We start from the raw sequence: 28,000 nt of genomic DNA on the forward strand, positions 1-28,000 counted from the left end.
TTTTTTGGGATTCAACGTAGGTGAATGAGAGAGGGATTGCTGTTGATATTACGAGTCTGTGGACAAGAAGTCTGTGGACAAGAAGTCTGTGTGGACCAAGTGGAAGATGAAGTTCGAACACCTACTCTCGGTTGTCAATGGATTTGGACGGTTCCAGATTATGATCATTATCATCAGCTTTATTGGTCGATTCACCCTGCCGTGTCACTTCCTGCTGAACAACTTCATTGCCGCCGTACCCTCTCACCACTGTGACCTCAGTGCTCTGGATGATGGCAGCCTCTTTGGGAATCTGACCCAGGAGCAGAGACTGACTGTCAGCGTTCCAGTACAGGAAGATGGGACTCCAAGCTCCTGTAAGATGTTCCCAGAGCCCCAGTTCCACATCCTGTCCAACTCCAATGACAGTGATCTAGTTACAGTCCCCTGTCAGAATGGATGGGTATATGACAACAGCACCTTCAAATCCACTCTGGCTACAGAGGTAAGTCTTACTGTCTCTTTGTCACAAGACTATAGAAGTCGAAAGGTCATGTTGTAGTCATTGAATGTCATTATTTGACCACTACAGATGTTGCATGTAATTGAAGTGTTATTCATACTTTCAAAGCATATTTGAATATTGTTGCATTGCTAGCTACTCAATGAAAGTCTTTCACAAAAGGAAAGTAGAGAGGCCGTTCTCATTTATACATTGAAGGAATTTATTCTTAATTCCACCTCTCTCATCAGTGGGACTTGGTGTGTGACCAGAAAGGGCAAAATAAGGCGACAACAACCATCTTCTTCATAGGAGTGATGTTCGGAGCTATGACCTTTGGAAGCCTGAGTGACAGGTAAGTTAACAGTCATTTATTCATTCACAGACAGTATATTTTACAGTCACCTTTAACCTAATCTCTTATGTATAGATGCATGTATCAGAACTGCTATGGTAGTGTCTGTCAACAGACTATGGGATGCTACGATTGTCATTGATCATTTGGACAAATCGTGATTTTGCAGGTGTTAGTATGTTTTGGCCCATAGCCTTGTTTCTTTTTGACCATTTGAATAAAATACTGTTGCATTGAGGTACTTAATTGTTACCCAATAATGGTTTGATATTGATATAAAAACTGCTGCATTTGGACTTAAATATTTTAAAATAAATCCAATCAAGAGGAATTTTGTTTTTGTATTCTCTCTACATAATAAGATAAGATTATCTTTCTAATTGAAAAAGGGGAACTGCCTCATGCTATAGAAACAGGAGAGGCTCCTGCCCTATGGGCTGTTCTGGCTCGGATAAGGCTACTGAATGTACAGATGTAGGATCTTAATTTGAGCCAGTTTGCTATAGAAAATAATCATGCAGCAACAGGAAATGTGAATTATTATGCGGATTAGAATTAATGGACATTTTTGTAGGGGTTGATCATTTTTTTGTCAGGGAAAATCAAGTCTGAAAGTGGAAATTACAAATATCAGAAGCCTTTTTATACCTCAAATATACTACACGTTTTACATTTCCTGCAATGCAGGAAAGGTCTTCTGCGACATGGTGATCAAATTAAGATCCTACATCTGTATGTAAATGTTTCTGTTCACCTTCTCTTTACATGTCTTTTTATCTCTAGGTTTGGTAGGAAGCCCATGCTCCTGGTGTCCTATATCTCTGGCATGCTGTTTGGTTTTGCCAGTGCTTTCTCCACTTCTTTCATCATGTTCGCTGTGCTCAGGTTCTTCACTGGGTTCGGTATCACCGGCATCGTTATCGTCTCATCAGTACTCAGTAATTATACACATGCACACAGGCTCACACAAACACACCCACACTCAAATATGAAGCCCACCCACTAGACAAATACAGATAACTCACGTTGCACCCCAGACACTACCCTCTCCTCATCTGGGGTTGTGTTGTGGTGTTGTCCCATTTCTTCAGGTGTGGAGTGGGTGGACATTGAGCACAGAAAGCTGGTGGGAGTGATTGACAGCCTGTCCTGGACGTTTGGTTACTGCATGATTCCAGCCATAGCCTACTGTGTGACCGACTGGAGACAGCTGACCATAGCGGTCACCTCACCTCTTGCTCTAGCCATACTCACCTGGAGGTTAGAGGGAGGGTCTGACTGATGGACTGACAAAAAAAGGAATGGACAGTTAACCGTTGCTATGTAATTGTGAATGACATCTTTACCTCCTCCAATAGGTGGATTCCTGAGTCAGCCAGGTGGCTCATAGCCAATGGGAAGTTTGAGAAAGCTAACTTTTATTTGCAACAATGTGCCCAGATGAACCAGAAGGAGGAGTTTGGATCCAAAATTACACCAGAGGTAAGCTAATATCAGAATCAGATCAGAATCAGGATCAGGAAGTTTAAGCAATATCGTAATTCCTTCACCTTTCCTTCTAGCCTCGTCCCATATCTGTTTGTGCTGTCTTGCTAACTCCTATGGTCAGAGTTGGCAAGACAGCACAAACAGATCTGGGACCAGGTTACTTTCCCTCTGAAAGGCTGGGTGTGATTTTTGCCATATTGCTTATACTTTATTGAACAAACTTTATTTAACTCTTTTCAAACTGGAAACCATTTATCCGGAGGCTGCATTCATTGTAGCTGGGGATTTTAACAAAGCTAATCTGAAAACAAGACTCCCTAAATTTTATCAGCATATCGATTGCGCAACCAGGGGTGGTAAAACCTTGGATCATTGTTACTCTAACTTCCGCGACGCATATAAGGCCCTGCCCCGCCCCCCTTTCGGAAAAGCTGACCACGACTCCATTTTGCTGATCCCTGCCTACAGGCAGAAACTAAAACAAGAGGCTCCCACGCTGAGGTCTGTCCAACGCTGGTCAGACCAAGCTGACTCCACACTCCAAGACTGCTTCCATCACGTGGACTGGGACATGTTTCGCATTGCGTCAGATAAAAATATTGACGAATACGCTGATTCAGTGTGCGAGTTCATTAGAACGTGCGTCGAAGATGTCGTTCCCATAGCAACGATAAAAACATTCCCTAACCAGAAACCGTGGATTGATGGCAGCATTCGCGTGAAACTGAAAGTGCGAACTACTGCTTTTAATCAGGGCAAGGTGACCGGAAACATGACAGAATATAAACAATGCAGCTATTCCCTCCGCAAGGCTATTAAACAAACTAAGCGTCAGTACAGAGACAAAGTGGAATCTCAATTCAATGGCTCAGACACAAGAGGCATGTGGCAGGGTCTACAGTCAATCACGGACTACAAGAAGAAACCCAGCCCAGTCACGGACCAGGATGTCTTGCTCCCAGGCAGACTAAATAACTTTTTTGCCCGCTTTGAGGACAATACAGTGCCACTGACACGGCCTGCAACGAAAACATGCGGTCTCTCCTTCACTGCAGCCGAGGTGAGTAAGACATTTAAACGTGTTAACCCTCGCAAGGCTGCAGGCCCAGACGGCATCCCCAGCCGCGCCCTCAGAACATGCGCAGACCAGCTGGCCGGTGTGTTTACGGACATATTCAATCAATCCCTATACCAGTCTGCTGTTCCCACATCCTTCAAGAGGGCCACCATTGTTCCTGTTCCCAAGAAAGCTAAGGTAACTGAGCTAAACGACTACCGCCCCGTAGCACTCACTTCCGTCATCATGATGTGCTTTGAGAGACTAGTCAAGGACCATATCACCTCCACCCTACCTGACACCCTAGACCCAATCCAATTTGCTTACCGCCCAAATAGGTCCACAGACGATGCAATCTCAACCACACTGCACACTGCCCTAACCCACCTGGACAAGAGGAATACCTATGTGAGAATGCTGTTCATCGACTACAGCTCGGCATTCAACACCATAGTACCCTCCAAGCTCGTCATCAAGCTCGAGACCCTGGGTCTCGACCCCGCCCTGTGCAACTGGGTACTGGACTTCCTGACGGGCCGCCCCCAGGTGGTGAGGGTAGGCAACAACTTCTCCTCCCCGCTGATCCTCAACACGGGGGCCCCACAAGGGTGCGTTCTGAGCCCTCTCCTGTACTCCCTGTTCACCCACGACTGCGTGGCCACGCACACCTCCAACTCAATCATCAAGTTTGCGGACGACACAACAGTGGTAGGCTTGATTACCAACAACGACGAGACGGCCTACAGGGAGGAGGTGAGGGCCCTCGGAGTTTGGTGTCAGGAAAATAACCTCACACTCAACGTCAACAAAACTAAGGAGAAGATTGTGGACTTCAGGAAACAGCAGAGGGAACACCCCCCTATCCACATCGATGGAACAGTAGTGGAGAGGGTAGCAAGTTTTAAGTTCCTCGGCATACACATCACAGACAAACTGAATTGGTCCACTCACAGTTGTGGTGGCATGTTCAATTGCATGTTCAATCTTCACGACACTTCACAGTGTCGTGAAGAAGGCGCAGCAGCGCCTCTTCAACCTCAGGAGGCTGAAGAAATTCGGCTTGTCACCAAAAGCACTCACAAACTTCTACAGATGCACAATCGAGAGCATCCTGGCGGGCTGTATCACCGCCTGGTACGGCAACTGCTCCGCCCTCAACCGTAAGGCTCTCCAGAGGGTAGTGAGGTCTGCACAACGCATCACCGGGGGCAAACTACCTGCCCTCCAGGACACCTACACCACCCGATGTTACAGGAAGGCCATAAAGATCATCAAGGACATCAACCACCCGAACCACTGCCTGTTCACCCCGCTATCATCCAGAAGGCGAGGTCAGTACAGGTGCATCAAAGCTGGGACCGAGAGACTGAAAAACAGCTTCTATCTCAAGGCCATCAGACTGTTAAACAGCCACCACTAACATTGAGTGGCTGCTGCCAACACACTGTCATTGACACTGACCCAACTCCAGCCACTTTAATAATGGGAATTGATGGGAAATGATGTAAATATATCACTAGCCACTTTAAACAATGCTACCTTATATAATGTTACTTACCCTACATTATTCATCTCATATGCATACGTATATACTGTACTCTACATCATCGACTGCATCCTTATGTAATACATGTATCACTAGCCACTTTAACTATGCCACTTTGTTTACTTTGTCTACATACTCATCTCATATGTATATACTGTACTCGATACCATCTACTGTATGCTGCTCTGTACCATCACTCATTCATATATCCTTATGTACATATTCTTTATCCCCTTACACTGTGTATAAGACAGTAGTTTTGGAATTGTTAGTTAGATTACTTGTTGGTTATCACTGCATTGTCGGAACTAGAAGCACAAGCATTTCGCTACACTCGCATTAACATCTGCTAACCATGTGTATGTGACAAATAAAATTTTATTTGATTTTGATTTTATTTGATTTACTTATCCAATAGGTTCAGATGTACACGAGTGCCTAGGTGGTTGAGTGTAAGGATTAGGGGTTGATTTGGGATTCAGCAGCTGATCCGCCTCTATTTTTCTTCCCAACAGACTCTGTCCAGTATCATTGTGACAGAGAGAAAAGACCGAAGTCACTCCTACCTGGACTTGGTCAGGACACCAAAGATGAGGAGGCTGGCTCTACTAACAGGCATAGTGTGGTGAGCATCCCCTCTCTCATGATGTCTGTTACAAGTCGCTTTAGTAGATGCATGTTCATCAAGTCTGGTTATACATAACAACGTAAGAGTAATGTAAGAATTTATTGATGAATTCAAGAAAATAATCATGAAATGTCAACTTTTAGCTCAACTGAAACTGTCACGACACATGAAATCAGTCTACACAGTTTAACAACACCAACAATGCCAACCTGATTTCTCCTACCGAAGGTATGGTGTGGCATCAACATTTTATGGCATAAGCTTCAACATCACTGGATTTGGACTCAATATCTATCTGACCCAGTTTGTGTACGGTGCCATAGAGCTGCCAGCCAAACTATCAGCGTACTACCTTCTGGATAAGGTGGGCAGGAGAAACACAGAAGTGGGATCTTTACTAGGAGCTGGAATCTGTCTCGCTATCAACATCTTCATACCCCGAGGTGAGTGCTTTTTTTTGTTGATTAGAAAGGTGAGCAACTCCGGGCCAGAAGGCAGTATTATCTTTTATAATCTGGGTGGTTTGAGCTCTGAATGCTGATTGGCTGACAGCCGTGGTATATCAGACTGTATACCGTGGGTATGACAAAACCATTTATTTTTACTGCTCTAATTATGTTGGTAACCAGTTTATAATAGCAATAAAGCACCTCGGTGTTTGTGGTACATGGACAATAGGGTTGTATCCAGGTTCTCCGCGTTGCATCGTGCTTCAGAACAGACCTTAACCGTGGTATGTTGGCCATATACCCCACCCCCTCGGGCCTTATTGCTTAAATATAGGAGTTATCATATAGAAAACTGTTTTTTTTTATCTCAAAGTGCTGTACAGAAACCCAGCCTAAAACCCCAAACAGCAAGCAATGCAGGTGTAGAAGCACAGTGGCTAGGAAAAACTCCCTAGAAAGGCCAAAACCTAGGAAGAAACCTAGAGAGGAACCAGGCTATGTGGGGTGGCCAGTCCTCTTCTGGCTGTGTCGGGTGGAGATTATAACAGAACATGGCTGAGATGTTCAAATGTTCATAAATGACCAGCATGGTCCAATAATAATAAGGCAGAACAGTTGAAACTGGAGCAGCAGCACGGCCAGGTGGACTGGGGACAGCAAGGAGTCATCATGTCAGGTAGTCCTGAGGCATGGTCCTAGGGCTCAGGTCCTCAGAGAGAGAAAGAAAGAGAGAATTAGAGAGAGCACACTTAAATTCACACAGGACACTGAATAGAACAGGAGAAGTACTCCAGATATAACAAACTGACCCTAGCCCCCTGACACACAAACTACTGCAGCATAAATACTGGAGGCTGAGACAGAAGGGGTCAGGAGACACTGTGGCCCCATCCGAGGACACCCCCGGACAGGGCCAAACAGGAAGGATATAACCCCACCCACTTTGCCAAAGCACAGCCCCCACACCACAAGAGGGATATCTTCAACCACCAACTTACCATCCTGAGACAAGGCTGAGTATAGCCCACAAAGTACTGAGTAGTACAGGGTGGCAGGGTAGCCTAGTGGTTAGAGCGTTGGACTAGTAACCGGAAGGTTGCAAGTTCAAACCCCTGAACCGACAAGGTACAAATCTGTCGTTCTGCCCCTGAACATGCAGTAAACCCACTGTTCCTAGGCCGTTAATGAAAATAAGAATTTGTTCTTAACTGACTTGCCTGGTTAAATAAAGGTAAAATTTAAATACAATTTTTTTTAATAGTACAAAGTGTCTAGTACTGCTGGGATATGTTCCAGTCTGTTTCATTTATTCATGGACTCATCCTCAAGATTTAAATGAGGTGCGTAACTTTGAGTTAAAGGTCATGTTGTTCCCATCCTCTCTTTCAGACATGTCTGTTTTAAGGACGGTGGTGGCGGTGCTGGGGAAGGGTTGCTCGGCAACATCCTTCACAACCGTTGTGTTGTACAGCTCTGAACTGTTCCCTACTGTGGTCAGGTAAATGATTCTCCTCTCTACTCTCTCTTTAACAAAGGAATACTTGATGGGGATTTAGTGTAGTGGTTGCACTGCGGACTCAAAACCACATGCCCCTGGCGATGGGGGTTCCCACCTTGGTCACTTTCCTATCTATGCCCCTTTACTTTCAACTTTCCTGTGGAAATGTCATTAAGAATGGAAAAAATACAGAAAGAGATCAACATCAGGAGATTGGGATTCTGATTTAAAGTGTAACTAAAGACATGTCAAAACATGTGTTCTGTGTCTTTCTCTCTGTCTCTCAGGCAGAATGGCATGGGCTACAACTCATCCATGGGTCGTCTGGGAGTGTCTCTGGCCCCTCTGATCCTGCTGCTGGACGAGGTGTGGAGGGACCTTCCACAGGTCCTCCTCTGCTCCATAGCTCTGCTGGCTAGCCTGGTGGCCAGGATGCTGCCAGAGACACGGGGCCGCTGTCTACCGGAGACCATCCAGGATGTCGAGGACGTGCGGACAGGGTACGATATAGCCTCTGTGATACAGACACTTAAGGTTAGATGCAATAGAGCGCATTATAGAGCGGCGCACTTGACCGCTGACAATGTGCCCAATATGCAGAAATCGTTCCACATTGCGTGGTTGCTAAAATGTTAAAATACTGTCCTATAATTTCAGTTTGTGACATAACAAGCAATGTAGAGATTCATTGTACCATTTAAACCACTGTGAAATATACTGTATTTTCAAAAATAAAAAAAAACAAAATATATGATTTTCTACTTTTTAAAGCTGGTGTACAACATCTAAAGTAAAAGGACGCAAAAACTAAACTAAGGAAAGGAAGCATAAACAATTGGGCACATAGAATGGATCTACCACTTATCAGACTTGCTTTCAATGAGAATGACAGGTTTTTAACATACATTTTTAAGTGAATTTGGCTGGGTTGCACACATTTACATTACATTTAAGTCATTTAGCAGACGCTCTTATCCAGAGCGACTTACACAGTGTATTGCGCCTTTAAAGGCATTTCCCCCAACGTTTGGGGAGATCACATTCATGGTAAACCCTTCGCATGTCGGCTCAAGCGTAAATGACCTTTAAAAGTCTATTGTTATGCTTTGCGTTATAGCCTACCTTGGATTGAATCCCAGCCTTAGGCCGAGAACAAGGGACTCGATCTCATATAATTTCAGGATAACAATAAAGTTGCTTAGTATAGATTTCAGTCAAAATTGTGAATTAATTTCTTTCTAAACATGATTATTGATAATTATGAATATCATAGTAAATGTTTTATCAATGATTTGTATATCTATTTCTTTAATGTACCATTCTAGGAAAGGTTTGGCTGGATCCCAAGTTGTGGAAACAACAGATATCCCTCTCAAATCAAAGGACAATGATGAGATGGAAAATGGATACTAAGATTCTTCCTGTATATATTTTTGATATGCCCAAATGTGCACCCTGTGGAATGCTTTTGACAACTTGTAGAGTCTATGCCCAACGAATTCAGGCTGTTCTGAGGGCAAAATGGGTGTAACTCAATATTAGGAAGGTGTTCTTTAATGTTTTGTACACTCAGTGTGTTTGTTACACATCAAAAACAACCTTCGAACCTCTCACTGATCTTATAAAAAAAGATAAACGTAATACAAGAGAACAAAAGAGAAAGAGAGCCTGAAGTGTGAAGCATAATTCAAGTGTTATTCGTCACATACAAATTATAATTTACACTTAATTCCAATATTACATTATCTTATTTAGAAAAGACTCCTTTTCTGTTTCATATCAATGAGGAACAAGATTATCTTTGATAATGTATCATAACTCTTTGTGCATTATTCTTCACCATAACCATTGGCAAATGCATGCAATCAATCTTTAATATTGAATATGAGCCTATTGTTGTATACACATTTTATACAGAACGGTTTTTCTTTATTTATACTATTTTCTACATTGTAGAATAATAGTGAAGACATCAAAACTATTAAATAATGCATATGGAATCATGTAGTAACTACAAAAGTGTTAAACAAATCAATATATATTTTATACTTGAGATTCTTCAAAGTAGCCACCCTTTGCCTTGATTACAGCTTTGCACACTCTAGGCATTCTCTCAACCAGCTTCATGAGATAGTCACCTGGAATGCATTTCAATTAACAGGTGTGCCTTGTTAAAAGTTAATTCAGGATTTTCTTTCCTTCTTAATGTATGTATCTACTCTACTTTTTTTTATATATATATATATAATATATATGCCATTTAGCGGATGTGTTTAATGTGTTTGAGCCAATCAGTTATGTTGTGACAAGGTAGGGTTGGTATACAGAAGATAGCCCAATTTGGCAAAAGACCAAGTCACTTCTTGTTATTGGTGGCAACAGGGTAGCCTAGTGGTTTAGAGCGTTGGACTAGTAACCGAAAGGTTGCAAGTTCAAATCCCCCGAGCTGACAAGGTACAAAGGTACAAAATCTGTCGTTCTGCCCCTGAACAGGCAGTTAACCCACTGTTCCTAGGCTGTCATTGAAAATAAGTATTTGTTCTTAACTGACTTGCCTAGTAAAATAAATACATAAAAATATTATGGCAAGAACAGCTCAGAGAAACAACAGTCCATCATTACTTTAAGACATGAAGGTCAGTTAATACGGAACATTTCAAGAACTTTGAAAGTTTCTTCAAGTGCAGTCACAAAAACCATCAAGCGCTATGATGAAACTGGCTCTCATGAGGACCTCCACAGGAAAGGAAGACCCAGAGTTACCTCTGCTGCAGAGGATAAGTTCATTAGAGTTAACAGCCTCAGAAATTTCAGCCCAAATAAATGCTTCACAGAGTTCAAGTAACAGACACATCTCAACAGACTGCATGAATCAAGCCTTCATGGTAATATTGCTGCAAAGAAACCACTACTAAAGGACACCAATTATAAGAAGAGACTTGCTTGGGCCAAGAAACACGAGCAATGGACATTACACCGGTGGAAATCTGTCCTTTGGTTTGATGAGCCCAAATCAAATGCTGCATCATGTAACCAGGCCTCCACAATCACCCGAGCTCAACCCAATTGAGATGGTTTGGGATGAGTTGGACCACAGAGTGAAGGAAAAGCAGCCACTGCAGAGTGTTGGAAAATATTTCCAGGTGAAGCTGGTTGAGAGAATGCCAAGAGTGTGAAAAGCTGTCATCAAGAATCTAAAATATATTTTGATTTGTTTAACACTTTTGTAGTTAATACATGATTCCATATGCATTATTTAATATTCCATATGTGTCATTTCATCGTTTTGATGTCTTCACTATTATTCTACAATGTAGAAAATGTTAAAAAATTAAGAAAAAATGTTGAATGAGTAGGTGTATCCAAACTTCTGACTGGTACTGTATATGCATATATTAATATATATATATTAATATATATATATTAATATATATTAATATATTTATATATATATATATTAATATATATATATATATTAATATATATATATATATATATATTAATATATATATATATTAATATATATATATATATATATTAATAAATATATATATATATTAATATATATTAATATATATATATTAATATATTAATATATATATATAATATATATATATTTATATTAATATATATATATTAATATATATTAATATATATATATATATATATAATATATATTAATATATATATATTAATATATATATATATATTAATATATATATATATATTAATATATATTAATATATATATATATATATATATATATATATATATATATATATATATATATATATATATATATATATATATATATATATATATATATATATATGTAAAAACACTTAGTGTGCCGGTATAATGCTTTATAACTTTAGGTTGCAAACGTGATTTAAATATTCCTAAACATTATTACGTTAATACATTAGAATAAAACGCAGAACGTTTTTTGTAAATGTCCCTTCCATGTGATATCATTTCTGTGATCATGAAAACAAATAAAGAAACATGACCTCATGTTGACCTATGGTCGGTTCCATCACAACAACTTCAGTCACTCAATTCAGTAATTTCAATCAATTCAGTCACTGAAATTACCCAAATCAAACTGAAACCCCAAACCGAGGACATTCAACCAGAGTTTTCTATTGGCTATTTACATTCATCTCACTTTCAGTGTGTGGCTAGGACTGGCTGGGTATTTCAGTTTGTGCCATGCCTTCTTTCTCGTAGATGTAACAGCCCACGTTGCCGATGTTCACTCCTTTTGGTCCATACAGGATGCCGTAGCAAGGGACGTGGCAGTAAGGTATCCCTTCATGCTGCAGCAAGGGAAACATCAGCAATGTCATATTATAGTTTTGAATCTGATATATTCTGATATAATATTATTATTCAACATCCATTCTTTATCATGAGCCTGTCTCATGACCCTAGACTACAGATGTCAGAATAAGACATACATGAAGGGGCATTTAGCTCTTCTTAATTGCCCCTCCCTGAGGGGATGAATACACTTCTATTGGTTTGATTCAGTCTGATTTAATTTACCAACATCAATGCCTCTTCAGATTGTGTTATAAATCCATGTTTGCATCCTGAAGATGCAAGAGACTTTAATAATAAAATTAATAAAATCACCTTACTTGCACATTTCATTACAAAAATACTGATGCAAGTCTTAAAAGCACCCCTGGCTTCTGTCATCTACAGCAGTGGTTTCCAAATCTTTACACTAAGCCCCCCTTCTCACAGCTCTGCAGTGATCACTAGCTGGGACAGCCACAAAGTCAAAAAATCTGATCTTAATCCTAATCCTTACCTTAAAGGGATACTACGGGATTTTGGCAGGGAGGCCCTTTATCTACCTTCCGGGAGTCAGATGAACTTGTGAATATCATTTTTATGTCTCAGCGTGCAATTTAAAGGAATTTGCTAACTAGAACTAGGGCAATTGCTAACTAGCATTAGCGCAATGACTGGAAGTCTATGGGTATCTGCTAACATACTAGTAGATACCCATAGACTTCCTGTCATTTCCGGGCTAGCATGCTAGTAGATACCCATAGACTTCCAGTCATTGCGCTAATGCTAGTTAGCATTGGCACACAAAATGACCTCTTACTTCCTTCATACTGGACATAGAGACATTAAAATGGTATCCACAAGTTCCCCTGACTCTGGGGAAGTAGATAAAGGGTCTCCTTGCCAAAATCTAGTATTCCTAAACTTAACCACACTGCTAATGCCTAATGCCTAACCCCAACCTTAAATTAAGACCAAAAAGAAAGTTTTTGTTTTCATGAATTTTTGGGATAAAGCCAATTTTGCACCATCTAGCAGAAATCATTCAGTTCTGCCACCAGGGCAAGATTCATGACAATAAACGTCAACCTACCTTTTTAAAGCTAATTTCTTGCAATTGTACACATTTTGCTTGCCCCTCAGGTGAACCCCACCGTTTGGGAACCACTACAGTAATAATGTGGATATAATACCTCAGCATGTCCACCAGAGGTCAGTGTCTTCTTACACCTCTCACAGCGCAGGCACGGTCTGTGCCAGTTCCTACCCAGGGACATCACCTTCTCTGCTGCACACACAGACAAACACGTCACTACTACCACCTCATTCAGCTGGCATGTCAGGATCATTAATAAACAGTGCACATGGTTCTGTGTGGCTCAGTTGGTAAAAATGTGGTGATTGCAATGCTAAGGTCTCCCGAGTGGTGCAGCGGTCGAAGGCACTGCATCTCAGTGCTTTAGGCGTCACTACAGACACCCTGGTTCAAATCCAGGCTGTATCACAACCGACTGTCATTGGGAGTCCCATAGGGCGGTGCAAAATTGGACCAGTGTCATCCGGGTTTGGCCAGTGTAGGCTGTCATTGTAAATAAGAATTTGTTCTTAACTGACTTGCCGAATTAAATAAAGGTTACACAAGGTTGTGGGTTCAATTCCCACCAAAAATATATGCACTCACTGTACTGTATGTTGCTTTGAAAATATAATCATCTGCTAAACTAACATAGAAAATAAACATAAGAAAGCAAATGTTGAAAATAACAGTCTGACCAAAACATACCGAAATAGACCACTTTCTCACAGCCAGGACAGAGTGAGGTCTCTCCAGCAAATGTCCTGGTTGGAGGGGGAAGAACTGGGAAAAACAACAGTGACTGGAGGTTATTCATAAGTTCACCCCACATAAATTAATAAATTAACCTCACTTAAACTCAGAAATGAACCCCACAGAAACATGCAGATTGTATTCCTCCAACCAGACAGCAAATATAAGAACAGACACAAACTCAGCATACCAGTGACCAAGTCCAGCTGCTACTGTAAAATAAATGTAATCTCCTACTTTACAGAATTATTCAATATACACAACTTATCTATTCTAAGTTAACCACGCAGTTTGCAGATTGAATAGTAACGCATTGTGATACATACATAATCAAAAGGCAAAGCTTCAACAGATTATACATCATTATAATCGTAATTACGAGCAATCAGCAACTCTCCCACCCCTTCCGTCAAAATCATTTTAATCTTCAAAGGAAATGCTAAGCACAAATTGTGGAGAAGATCTTTTAAAAAGATCTGTTGGTCAATCTTGAATCTTGTAATCAGAGATGGTTCTTTGAAGACATAGTCAGAGATAGACATCTCTTGTGCTGCAAATCACTTCAAAACCAATGGTCCTGATTTTAGAGGGTTTAAATCTTAGAAATGTATCTTAGATACAAGCCATCCTTTTATATAACTCAAAGTAACGTGTCAATTTTACTTGGAACATTACGTCCCTTGTCACATGTGAAGTGTCACTAACACAATTGGCTCGTCTGTAGGAAAAGCCTCATTAAGGCAAAATACTTCAGGAAGTGAGCCAATCAAAGCTGGCCAATGAAAATTCCTCATTCCTCCCCAGTGACAAACAGAGGGTCATTACAAGTGCGTGTATGTTTGTGTGTGAAACAAGACAGTCGTTACAACCATTTGGTGGTGAGTAACCCTCTCTCTATTCCCTTTATGTTGCTATATTTAACCCTTAACGGTCATACTTGGAGCACTTGGCAAGGCCAGTTTATTTGAGCAGCCCTGATAAAAAGGATGGGTTCAAATCAAATCAAACTTTATTTGTTACATGAGCCAAATACAACATGTAACCTTACCGTGAAATGCTTACTTTACAAGCCCTTAACCAACAGTGTGTGTGTGCGCGAGGTTGCGAGAGCTAAGGAGGGTATTTGTTTTTCATCAAGACAATATGCTACTCTAAGCTCCCTTAATTAATAATACTACTACTCCCCTCACTTTAGCCTGGTCCCAAATCGGTTTGTGCTGTCTTGCTCAGCTCCTGTGGACATTGTTTAGCATGACAAATAGATCTGGGATCTACTGTCCCTTGCCTTTGGGTTGGTTCCAGGTGACCTGCATGGTGGTCCATGGTGTGGTGGGGGATCCCTCGGAGGGGCAGTCGAAGGTGGGTTGAGGAGTCTCGTAGATGTAGGAGCCTGCCCCTCCAATGTTCACACCTGGAGGAGAGGAGAGGAGAGGAATTTGGTTGTCAGTGTGATTTATTTGAAAAAGGAAATGTTTTAAGCCCCAGTAGAGGTCCTACTGCATAACTCCCATCTTGGATGATAGACTGAAAACAGAGGAGGAAGAGGCCAAGGGGAAATGCCTGTTGTTTTTCAGTTGGGTTTGAGGTTCCTTTATCCAAACATCCAGAACCAAACCCCGCCCCCATCCCAACCAAACCACCAGAGACACACACATTCCAGACAAATTCCTTGTTTCTGTATGTATGTTGTATGTATGTATGGACTGGGGTCAACTCAACTTTAATGTAGGATAATCTCATTCTTTATGGATAATATATGAAGCTCCTCAAAATAATTTTCTTTGATATGAGCGCAAGTTTGTCAGATGTGTAACCCTCTTTACATTCAACTTCCCCAGTCTAATGAACATCCCCTAACTGCTGGAACCCAGGTCCCATCTAGGAAATTAGATGACACTTTCTCTTCCAGGTGTTATGGCACCCCCACAACAACAATAATGTAATATGCAGGTCATATTAGGTTGCTGGTTGCCTCTGTAGTCGGTTTTCAATAGAGTGAAACATTGCACTCAATAAACTGTGGTAGCTTTCAACAGTGTGTAGATATGTATATTTCTTTCAGTTCTTCAATAAGCCCTTGTGTTCATACACTACTACACGATTAAAACATCACATTGGGGAATAATCCAATTAAAATCTTAGTCGTGAAATCATGTCTGTGTTCTGTCCAAATGGCACCCTATTCCATTTATAGTGCACCACCTTTAACCAGGGCCCATAGGGCTTTGGGCAAAAGTAGTGCACTATATAGGGAATAGGGTGCCAATTGGGATCTCATATTTACCCAGAATAATACCTATATTTCTGAGGACACCCCAGCTCTAGTCAGACAAAAATGTTATGAGCTTATAAAAATCTCCTTTTGTGGTTCTTTTGACAAGATTACATCAGAGTTCATTCACACCTTCATAAACCCAAAGTTGTATGTATTGCTTAGAACTACATGATGTAATGTGGTGTGGTGTGATGTGTACACCATAATTATGAATGAACTTTTTTAATGGCACATACAAAATCCTAGGATTTTGGTGTGGTTCAAATTTTTGTCAAAGGTTTAAGCAAATTGAAAGTGAAGGAACTTTAAGAAATGAGGCCCACCTGGTTAGGAGTAATAATTGAATAGGCTCTGGTCAGGCTGCATTACACCAGGGCAGGAGGTCATTATAGATATATAAATATCTGTCTGGGCTCCACACAGCACACTGAAGAGGTCATGCACTTTGATGCATTGGAAATGCCTTGAAAAACCATATAGTATCTGTGTGATAAAATGGTCTAATGTTTTAAACACTGTTTTCTTAATCATTCAACTACTTTTATGACTGTTTGTGTGAGTGGGGAAAGGAGTGCATTTGTGATACTGTATGAAGTGTGGAGGTGTTTATGTGTGTGTGTGTGTGTGTGTCACGTTCGTTATAAGGATCGGACCAAGTCGCAGCGTGGTATACATACATTCTTATTTATTTAAAGAAGGAACACTGAACAAACTAACTAAATAACTAAACGCAACATGAAGCTATACAAACGAGTGCTGACAGGCCACTACACATAGACAAGATCCCACAAACACCAAAGGGAAATGGCTACCTAAATATGATCCCCAATCAGAGACAATAATAAACAGCTGCCTCTGATTGGGAACCATATCAGGCCACCATAAACATACAAATCACCTAGACCTACAAAAACCCTAGACAATACAAAAACCCTAGACAATACAAAAACTAGCATACCCACCCTAGTCACACCCTGACCTAACCAAAATATAAAGAAAACAGAGATATCTATGGTCAGGGCGTGACAGTGTGTGTGTAACGGGTATAGTTTTTATAATTTATTCAACAGCACTGTGTATCTAAGACAATTTCCCCCTCAGAGACAACAAAGATGATCCTATATGTATGCTATTAGCCATTCTTCCTCGTCATATATTTGTGATGAGGCTTTTTAACAGTAATCTCTTACCTTTGGGTCCAAAGAGAGTTCCATAGCATGGTTTGTGACAGTAGGGCAGTCCATCATGCTGAAAGACAGAGAATGTCTAATATTAACAAATAATCTATAGTCATAAGAAATAGCTGAATATGGTTCATTAATAAAAACAAATATACAATTTAAGTTCAACTTCAGCTGTAACTATTTACTGAAACAGTTCTACTTTGTCAGGATTTGGCCAGGGTTGTTCCGGTTTTTGGTCACTAGATGCCCCCATTGTGCTTTTTGACCTTTTGTTTTCCCTTGATCCCCATTATTATTTGCACCTGTGCCTCGTTTCCCCTGATTGTATTTAAACCCTTAGTTTTTCTTAGTTATTTGCTCTGTGTTTGTATGTTAGCACCCAGCCCTAGTATTCTGTGAACTATTGTTGATCCCGGTGGACTCTTTTGTGGAATTCTGTTTTTTGTTCTTGTTTATTTATTTTTGAGTATCTTTTGAGGCTTTTTATGCTATACCTACCACCTTGTGGATTTACCTTTTTTTGTCTTGGAGGATTACCTTTGTTCTTGTGGAATTCCTTTTGAGGTTGTGGAGTTACATGTTTTCCTGAAGGACTTCACCTTTTACTTCATTAAATACACCGTCTCAAGTACTGCTGTGTCTGCCTCATCTTCTGGGTTCTGCCGACTATTCGTGGCTCAGTTGGTTAAGTGACTGTTTCTCACTCCGGAGACCCGGGTTCGTAACCGGGTCCTGACATACTTATTACATAAATAAACTCTTTACTGAAGCTGTTACTATTTACTGAAACAGTTCTACTTATTTCAGCAATAAACTCTTTACTGAAGCTGTTACTATTTACTGAAACAGTTCTACCTATTACATAAATAAACTCTTTACTGAAGCTGTTACTATTTACTGAAACAGTTCTACTTATTTCAGCAATAAACTCTTTACTGAAGCTGTTACTATTTACTGAAACAGTTCTACATATTTCAGAAATAAACTGTTTACTGAAGTTGAAACTACTGAAAGGGTTCACAATTCACTGAAACTTAACTTTACAGCCAGTCAGCGTCATTGTAAAGCATTGGGTTTAAACCAATCAGACAGATGTTATATTTCAGGAATGTGACCGCTGACCGGTCACTGGAATTGTCACAAATCGCATCCTATTCTGTTTATTGTGCACTGCATTTGACCTGGGCCCATTGGGCAGCAATTGTCTTTCAAATATATACAAATGCCTTCTCCTCCTGACCCCTTCAAGTTAATTATGGAGGAACTCTCTCTGTCAGTCCTAAAACAGACTGGGCCGAGCAGAGCAGAGAGATCCTTCAAACACCTCCCCAATTCAGACTTCAATTTGAACAAACTGCTTCCATATGCTCTAGCTAGCTCCCTCACATTTCGGGGCATGAACTGGGAATAGGACAATATTTATACAACTAACACCCTTCTGAGAGGAGGATAGCAGAGATTTAGGATGCTGTGACCTCACCAGGCTCTTCAAGCTCTTCAATCTAAATGGCTGCATATGAAACCAACCATAGAGATTAAGTCCCAAAAGGCACCCTATTGCATTACTTTTGACCAGGGCCCATGGGGTCAAAAGTAGTGCACTATTTAGTGAATAGGGTGCCTTTTATGACTCAACCTTAGAAACACGCAATGAATGTGACACACCTCTTTTCGGACCAACACTGGGTTATTGTGTGTGACACAGCTCAAACAGTACCTATATGAATGAATGCACACACACTGTCGGACACAGCTCACTCTGAACACACAGGAATGATCTGTGTGTGTGTTTGTGTGTGTACGTGCGAGATATGTGTGTGTGAGATATATGTGTTTCCTCAAGCAGAATAATATTTAATTACTTGACAAACTCCCTTACGCCACAAGAACAACAAAGTAAGACAAACCAAAACTCCAAAGAAGATTCTCCAAAAACACTGAAGTCTCTAATGAAATACCCTTTTGCTGCGTAAAGATTCAGATCATCCCAGTATGACATAAGGTGATTGTCAGAAACAATGGTAACACCGTGTAGGTACATATTAAGAAATGGCATTTAGTGTGCAATTGTTTGCGGCTCAATTGCATTGATGTGGATACAGGGCTCTAAACTGCGATCTATTTGGTCGCATATGCAACAAAATATTTTGTTGTGTGACAAAATATGTATATATATATTTGTACATGTATTTTCTCATAATAATTGTTGTAATGATAAGGCCTTGCTATACCATTGTTTTCCAAGCGTAGATTTGTTAGCGTCCTGCTTTCCCCATTAATACAACGAAAACTAACCGTAGCGTGAAATTTAGAAAGCATAAAAAAAGCATATTATTCCTAAATACGCACATGATTTTCATAGTGAATCACTGAATGTGTCACATATACGCACTGATAACTTCAAAGTTTAATCATCACTTCCTGCATAGCTATTTCAGGCTCTTTATATGCGGACACTGAGGTCTGGAACATGGTGTCTAGGACAGCCTGTGACTCAGGTTGTCCCATGTCTGATCATTTGAAATCATGTTTTTTTCTGGAGAGTGAACGTGAGTCCCAAATGGGATTCAACCTCTGATACCACAAGTATCCGTTACAGACCTGACAGTCTGTTGTGATGTCACACTTTGGCCCGTTCATTGTCACACTGTCACTGAGGGCGTTATGTCATGGAGAAGACATTTTTCAATGTGATGAATGTGTTAGCATTGTAGGCTACAGCCTCTCTGACAAGGTCATTATAAATGTATACTTAGTCTTTTAACATCTACTTAACTTTAAAGATGCCAACATTAGGTACCCATGACTTTTGGCATGTCTGTATTTTCAATGATCCCAACAGCCAGAAGTACTGAGAGTTCCCCGAATGAGAAACCCTTTCAGGAATGCAAATGCCATTCTCCCCTCTCTGTCCCTCCCTGATGAAAAAATATATTTGACCCCTGAGAGAGAGAAGGGGAGAATTTGTTATACTTTAAAATGACTCAAATCAAATGGAAACTGTGTATAAATGACAATGGACCTACATTCATACAGTTTCTTGACCGTGTCCAGCACGCTAGTAATCACAAAACAATGAAAGCTGGACAGTAAGGGAGCATAGAAAAAGTTGACGGTGAGGACCTTTTGGCAGACCGACACCCCTGAAGTAGACAGTATATGGGCTGGTGACAGTGAACTAGCAGTGCTTGTACATTATTCCATGTACTGTCCAGAAAGACCTGTGTAAGAACAATTGCCTCTCAAAAATCAAGCATGTGAACCCTTCCATCCACAAGTAACCCTTAAAGGTGCACAATGCAGAAATCAAATTTTAGTTTATGTGACAAAACAAGCAAGTATTGTGTAGATAATCATTGTACCATCTAAACCGCTGTGATTTTTTTTTTCATAACTAGAAATATTGTATTTTTGGCTGTTTGAAGCTCGTGTATAAATCCGAAAGTAAAAGACGCAAAAATGTATCTTAAGAAGAGGAAGCATATAAATAGCGCACATAGAACAGATATACCACTTCTTAGATTTGCTTCTTGAGAATGACAGATCCATAACTCATATTTCTATGTGAGTTTGGTCAGGTCGCCCAAAAGGTTACATATTGCAATTTTAAAATTCAACTAGTCTTTCATCTGAAGATGACAATGACAGTATGGAGGTTAAGACTACTAGACTAGAGAGTACAACCACAGCATGCCATGAATTCTGCTCCCTGTGAACTCTATCAGCAAGTCATTTTTTATATGAAAAAGCTGTAGAAAACAATTCTAGCAAAAGTCAGCGTTTCAGAAAGACATACGGGACCATCAGAACATAAAAATAAATAATTAATTGTTCCCTGGCCCACTGAACCAACTGCCTGTTCCCTGGCCCACTGAACCAACTGCCTGTTCCCTGGCCCACTGAACCAACTGCCTGTTCCCTGGCCCACTGAACCAACTGCCTGTTCCCTGGCCCACTGAACCAACTGCCTGTTCCCTGGCCCACTGAACCAACTGCCTGTTCCCTGGCCCACTGAACCAACTGCCTGTTCCCTGGCCCACTGAACCAACTGCCTGTTCCCTTGCCCACTGAACCAACTGCCTGTTCCCTGGCCCACTGAACCAACTGCCTGTTCCCTGGCCCACTGAACCAACTGCCTGTTCCCTGGCCCACTGAACCAACTGCCTGTTCCAACTGCCTGGCCCACTGAACCAACTGCCTGTTCCCTGGCCCACTGAACCAACTGCCTGTTCCCTGGCCCACTGAACCAACTGCCTGTTCCCTGGCCCACTGAACCAACTGCCTGTTCCCTGGCCCACTGAACCAACTGCCTGTTCCCTGGCCCACTGAACCAACTGCCTGTTCCCTGGCCCACTGAACCAACTGCCTGTTCCCTGGCCCACTGAACCAACTGCCTGTTCCCTGGCCCACTGAACCAACTGCCTGTTCCCTGGCCCACTGAACCAACTGCCTGTTCCCTGGCCCACTGAACCAACTGCCTGTTCCCTGGCCCACTGAACCAACTGCCTGTTCCCTGGCCCACTGAACCAACTGCCTGTTCCCTGGCCCACTGAACCAACTGCCTGTTCCCTGGCCCACTGAACCAACTGCCTGTTCCCTGGCCCACTGAACCAACTGCCTGTTCCCTGGCCCACTGAACCAACTGCCTGTTCCCTGGCCCACTGAACCAACTGCCTGTTCCCTGGCCCACTGAACCAACTGCCTGTTCCCTGGCCCACTGAACCAACTGTCTGTTCCCTGGGCCACTGAACCAACTGTCTGTTCCCTGGGCCACTGAACCAACTGTCTGTTCCCTGGGCCACTGAACCAACTGTCTGTTCCCTGGCCCACTGAACCAACTGTCTGTTCCCTGGCCCACTGAACCAACTGTCTGTTCCCTGGCCCACTGAACCAACTGTCTGTTCCCTGGCAAACTGAACCAACTGTATGTTCCCTGGCCCACTGAACCAACTGTCTGTTCCCTGGCCCACTGAACCAACTGTCTGTTCCCTGGCCCACTGAACCAACTGTCTGTTCCCTGGCCCACTGAACCAACTGTCTGTTCCCTGGCAAACTGAACCAACTGTATGTTCCCTGGCGGCCCACTAGTCTCCAAACGAATGTACACTGAAACACTGAATCAAGGCTTGACTTTGTCACTTACTGGTCTGAAATGACCTGAATGAGTAGCCTCAGTCACAGGAGGCTGCTGAGGGGAGGATAGCTCATAACAATGGAGTGAATTGAATGGTATCAAACACATGAAAGCCATATATTTGATGTGTTGGATACCATTCCATTAATTCCATTCCAGCCATTACTATGAGCCTGTCCTCCCCAAATAAGGAGCCTCCAGCCACATGTGGCCTCAGTAGCCCTAGTATCAATCAACTCAAAGACTTGTTTGGGCCAGGACGATGACTTACCCCTGGGTTAGGGTATCAAACAGGCTTCCAAAACAACTATAGCCCTTTGACATTATCCTACTCTGTGAGACTTGGAGAACACTAGTCAGGAGACCAACCATACCTGACCAGAATATTGGGCCTCTAACTATAATTCAGTTACTTGGAGTCTGTGATAAGTGAAAAATATAATTTAGAGTGCACATTTAGATGAATGTGTTATATAGCCTTTCCAGACAGTGGCTAGAATCATTCTGATCCCCTTCTGTCATTTTTGACAGCCACAGATAGAGGCCTAGTCGTGACTCAAACCCCCCCTGCCAGGGGGCATATGTGGTCCCCCACTGGCTCGACACTGCATAGTTTTTATTCATTGTTTATTGATTGTTTTATTGTCTTTTACTATTTTTAGTACAATAAACCCTCACTGGGGATCCGTGCACCAAGCTGAGTCTTCATTGTCCAGGCCCACCTGTGCAGCCTTCATTTTGAGCTTCTTTTCAATCTCTGTTATCCTTCTTTCGATATATGTATATTTCTGGGATTTGCTTATTATTTTTCTGACTGTGAGGATGAGTCATCCTTGAACAGTTGCTGTTACTATGTCTGTACAGTAAAGCTCCTTTCTTACATTTAACAGGACATACTGTGCATGACTAGGCAGAAATGTGGGGTCCTGAGAGATCATACAAGAGGATTACACTGTTAATACTACACTACTACACTTTGTTTCAAATATCTGGGATCATATTCACAAAGATTCTCAGATTAGGAGTGCTGATGTAGCCTTGGTTTTGATTTTAGATCTTAATTAAGGAAGATTACATGGACAGCACTCCTACTCTAAGACGCTTTATGAATATTGGCCCTGACTCTTACTAAAGTCTTAATACTTGCATTCCCCAACCCTTCGTTATTTCCATCCATCATCCTCAGTGTCATATTTGTCTTGAGGAAGAAGCACCCTGGTGAAACGAGAGACAAGTCCTCTTGACAGAGTTCCATTAAACATTCACTCGAATTAGAGACGTCCCCTGAGCTAACATTCCATTCCACTACTAGGCTGGCTAACTGCCATGCTCAGGGGAGGACACAGTGTGTGTGTGTGTGTGTGTGTGTGTGTGTGTGTGTGTGTGTGTGTGTGTGTGTGTGTGTGTGTGTGTGTGTGTGTGTGTGTGTGTGTGTGTGTGTGTGTGTGTGTGTGTGTGTGTGTGTGTGTGTGTGTGTGTGTGTGTGTGTGTGTGTGTGTGTGTGTGTGTGTGTGTGTGTGTCCCATGTCTGTGAGATTGGGGTGCAGTCAGATATACAAGCCCTAGATTCTGAACTTGAACGATTCAGCTCAGTGAGCTAGAAAATCTTTTGAGCGGGACAATGAAAGGTGGCAGGACACTCTCTGTGTTCTAAATGGCACCATATTCCCTATGTAGTGCCCTATATACACTAAGTTATTGTAAAAACAACAGGATTTTTTTGGTCAGTGTAGGGAATAGGGTACCATTTGCAACACAGACACAGTAGAAAGGATCTGGGTCGCGATGCCTGGTGAGGGATCGGAGTGGACAAAGGATGAGTGTCAGATTATTCTAAACCCACGCTTTGGTTCACAGACCAGCTACAATCAAAGGGACCCACAAAAACATAGCTGCTCAACAGTTTCATTCTTGAGATGATTGGAATATCTAGGCCACTGAATTTCACAGCCACTGTTATCTGACTTCTAATGTAGATGCGCCACAGCAACTTTTCGTTTGAGTTTATATATGGGCCTAAAAGCAACTCACTTAACTGACAACACCCCTTAGTTGTGATACAGTTTATGCTCAAATAGCTTTACATTGTATGGGGGTTAGTGGCCTGCCCTACTCCCTCCGTCCCCATGCAACCCCTTCCTTCTCTCCCTTTATTCTTTGGTAAGATAGCACACCCCTCTCTTTCTCTATCTCTGTCTCTCTCTCACTCTCTCGTCCCGAGTGGCGCAGTGGTCTAAGGCTGTATCACGACCGGCCGTGATCGGGAGTCCCATAGGGCGGTGCACAATTGGCCAAGTATCGTCTGCGTTAGGGGAGGGTTTGGCCGGGGTAGGCCATCATTGTAAATAAGAATTTGCTCTTAACTGACTTGTCTGGTTAAATAAAGTATAAATAATAAATAAATAACATCTCCCTCTCTGTAGTTATTTGATTTGATTACGGTCACAGGGCTTCCCTTTACCTCAGCGTGGTTGCCAGCCGACAGGGTTTTGTTACAGCGTTTGCATTTCAGGCAGAACCGGTGCCAGTTCTTCCCCAGCGAGCTCACTTTCTCAGCTGCAGGACAGAAAGAGAGAAAAAATTACAACACAGTAAAAACAATGGAGTAGGCCTTGTTGTTTCCAGTAATTAACATATTTTGAGGCGTGCCTTGTAATATGCTATATTTGTTGCACTCGTGAGTGAGAATGCTGTAGCAATATTACTCTGATGTGATTATAGTGCCCCATCAATTGAAAATGTATAGAGGATAGATTGGAGTGGCAGCAAGTCGTAAAGGTGCTGTGCCTAGAATTTCCTCTGTGTGGATGTAAGGTGAATTGCAACAGCACTAAGCTGCATTCAAAAGTTTGGAGCTGTGCTTTGGACCATTGTACTGTTGTAGGAGGAAATTGGCTCCAATTAAGAGCTGTCCACAGGGCATGGCGTTGCAAAATATAGTGATAGCCTTCCTTCTTCAAGATCCCTTTAACCTGTACAAATCTCCCACTTGACTACCACCAAAGCACCCCCAGACCACCACATTGCCTCCACCATGCTTGACAGATGGCATCAAGCATCTTTTCATTTGTTCTGCATCTCACGAATGTTCTTTGTGATCCGAACACCTCAAACTTAGATTTGTCTCTCCACAACATTTTTGTCCAATCTTCCACTGTCCAGTGTTCTTTTGCCCATCTTAATCTTTTATTTTTATTGACCAGTCTGAGATATGGCTTTGCAACTCTGCTTAGAAGTCCAGCATCCCGGAGTCGCCTCTTTACTGTTGACGTTGAGACTGGTGTTATGCGGGTACTGTTTATTTAAGCTGCCAGTTGAGGACTTATGAGGCGTCTGTTTCTCAAACTAGACACTCTAATGTACCCCGTCCTCTTGCTCAGTTGTGCACCGGGGCCTCCCACTCCTCTTTCTATTCTGGTTCGAGACAGTTTGCTCTGTTCTGTGAAGGTAGCAGTAGACAGCATTGTACGAGATCTTCAGTTTCTTGGCAATTCAGAACAAGAATATACTGATGAATTTCAGAAGAAAGTTATTTGTTTCTGGCCATTTTGAGCCTGTAATCGAACCTACAAACGCTGATGCTCCAGATACTCAACTCGTCTAAAGAAGGCCAGTTTTATTGTTTCACAGGAGTGATGGTTGCTGATAATGGGCCTCTGTACGGCTGTACGCCTATGTAGATATTACATAAAAAAATCTGCTGTTTCCAGCTTCAATAGTCATTTACAACATTAACAATGTCTACATTGCATTTCAGATCAATGTTATGTTAATGGACAAAAAAATAGTTTTTCTTTCAAAAACAAGGACATTTCTAAGTGACCCCAAACTTTTAAACTGTAGTGTATATTATGAAAATGTTCAGAAATTACAATACAAAGATTTTTAATAAATATTATGTGTAGCACCTTTAAACCTTCAATGGTTGAACATTTTGCCATGTCCATTAGGTCTGATTTGCCCTGTAGTCGCTTCCAGTTTGGAAGGCTTTGTTAAGGCCTTTACCTCGCAGCCAACCGTCTTGTACTAATCCCCTATAATTACACAAAAATACTATGAAATACAAACCCCTCCATTCATTCATCCATTTATTTATTAATTCATTAATTTGTTTATTTATTCCGATGGTAGCATCTACCTATCAAAAGTTTTTGAACACCTACTTATTCAGTAACCTACTCAGGGTTACTCTTAATTTTTACTATTTTCTACATGAGAGACAGTTTCATCATAGCTCTTGATGGTTTTTGCAACTGCACACTTGAAGAAACTTTCAAAGTTCTTGACATTTTCCGTATTGACTGACCTTCATGTCTTAAAGTAATAATGGACTGTCAATTCTATTTGCTTATTTGAGCTGTTCTTACCATAATATGGACTTGGTCTTTTACCAAATTTGGCTATCTTCTGTATATCAACACAACTGATTGGCTCAAACACATTAAGAAGGAAAGAAATTCCCCAAATTAACGTTTAATTGAAATGTATTCCAGGTGACTATCTCATGAAGCTGGTTGAGAGAATGCCAAGAGTGTGCAAAGCTGTCATCAAGACAAAGGGTGGCTATTTGAAGAATCTCCAATATAACACTTTTTTTGGTTACTACATGATTCCATATGTGTTATTTCATAGTTTTTATGTCTTCACTATTATTCTACAATGTAGAAAATAGTACAAATAAAGAAAAACCCTTGAATGAGTTGGTGTTCTAAAACGTTTGACATGGTAGTGTAGATCTCTATTTGGTACATTATACGTAGGGTTACCTTTATGTTGTTTCACAGGGTAGGCTATAACCAACACAGACTTTGTACTCTACCCTCTCCCTGAAATGTTATTGGACATTTTGACCCCTCTCCCTCTGCCTATAACGGGTTACCACACTTCAGCATAAATAAGGTTTCAACTTGCAGACAATAAATCAATAGACAAAAGTGTATTTCAGCTCAGAGACAAGAGTGGGAACAACCAAGAGCTGCAGCCTGTAGACTCCTTCCAGTGGTTTAACTTATATAACCCGTGTAACCTTGCCTATACGTAAATAAACATGTAAAGTATTAACTCATCCTCGTTGAATGTCTTGGAATAATCAGTCAACATTTCAGAGACATCTGGTTAAGAATGTAGACATGCATTTCCTTAGCCTGGTTTTGAAAAGGTAACTTTAATTATATTTTTCTATTGTCTTTTGATAATACATTATCTTATGATAACAAAGTATACACTTTTAGCCTATTCTGACAGTTCTGCAACCCAAAGTCATCAGCCGGGACAACTTGGCATTCATGGCCTGGCAGCCCCTCCGGGTCGCCTCAATGCTAAACAGTTCACATAACACATATTTTTCTCCTTTTCACAAAGGCATTTGCAAGACATACAGGGTTTGGATTCAGTTATATTCTATTATGTTTGTATCTGCACAAATTATCCCTACAATAACCATTTCAATATTTTCTTTCAGTAAATTCTCATTTAATTATCGTAAATCATTACCATCACTCTTAAATATATGCAATCCAAATTCTCTGATCATCTTCAATATTCAGATCATTTTTCATTGGCGCGGGCTATAAATTTACTAAAACTATTCCTTACCAAAAAACACATCTTTTGTGCATCTGGGGCACCTCGACGTCATTCTTCAAAAAAGCTTTGTCCAGCTGACGATCTACTCCCACTCGAAAGACCTTTAAATTCTATCTGTGAGGCTGGCAGAATGATGCAGTACCTTCAACTGTGTTCAATTTCAAGTAAAGAGACTTTGGGGCTCCGCCT

General features: G+C 41.3%; 2 protein-coding genes across 4 annotated transcripts; one reads left to right on the top strand and one right to left on the bottom strand.

Moving 5' to 3' along the window:
* LOC124041127 (solute carrier family 22 member 7-like) lies at window positions 1-9,512 on the top strand. 2 transcript variants are annotated; one of them, XM_046358334.1, is made up of 10 exons: window positions 2-484; window positions 733-836; window positions 1,620-1,774; window positions 1,928-2,096; window positions 2,195-2,318; window positions 5,443-5,552; window positions 5,784-5,998; window positions 7,394-7,502; window positions 7,790-8,002; window positions 8,828-9,512. In XM_046358334.1, exons 1-10 carry the CDS (start codon window positions 107-109, stop codon window positions 8,913-8,915), a joined length of 1,665 nt encoding a protein of 554 aa, XP_046214290.1. In that variant the 5' UTR covers window positions 2-106; the 3' UTR covers window positions 8,916-9,512. The 2 variants fall into 2 exon arrangements, with proteins under 2 accessions (XP_046214289.1, XP_046214290.1); XM_046358333.1 differs by lacking the exon at window positions 8,828-9,512 and having other exon boundaries at window positions 1-484; window positions 7,790-8,183.
* On the bottom strand, window positions 7,136-27,958 carry LOC124041128 (cysteine-rich protein 2-like). 2 transcript variants are annotated; one of them, XM_046358336.1, is made up of 8 exons: window positions 27,821-27,958; window positions 24,687-24,781; window positions 17,098-17,155; window positions 14,918-15,043; window positions 13,588-13,662; window positions 12,998-13,092; window positions 11,671-11,821; window positions 7,136-8,016 (listed from the first exon to the last, which is right to left on the bottom strand). In XM_046358336.1, the coding sequence occupies exons 1-7, from the start codon at window positions 27,861-27,863 to the stop codon at window positions 11,684-11,686; spliced, it is 630 nt and encodes a 209-aa protein (XP_046214292.1). In that variant the 5' UTR covers window positions 27,864-27,958; the 3' UTR covers window positions 7,136-8,016; window positions 11,671-11,683. The 2 variants fall into 2 exon arrangements, with proteins under 2 accessions (XP_046214292.1, XP_046214291.1); XM_046358335.1 differs by lacking the exon at window positions 7,136-8,016 and having other exon boundaries at window positions 11,348-11,821.
* Between the last annotated feature and the right edge of the window lie 42 nt (window positions 27,959-28,000).

Source organism: Oncorhynchus gorbuscha, linkage group LG08 (assembly GCF_021184085.1).
Source record: "Oncorhynchus gorbuscha isolate QuinsamMale2020 ecotype Even-year linkage group LG08, OgorEven_v1.0, whole genome shotgun sequence".
NCBI classification, from domain to species: Eukaryota; Metazoa; Chordata; class Actinopteri; order Salmoniformes; family Salmonidae; genus Oncorhynchus; species Oncorhynchus gorbuscha.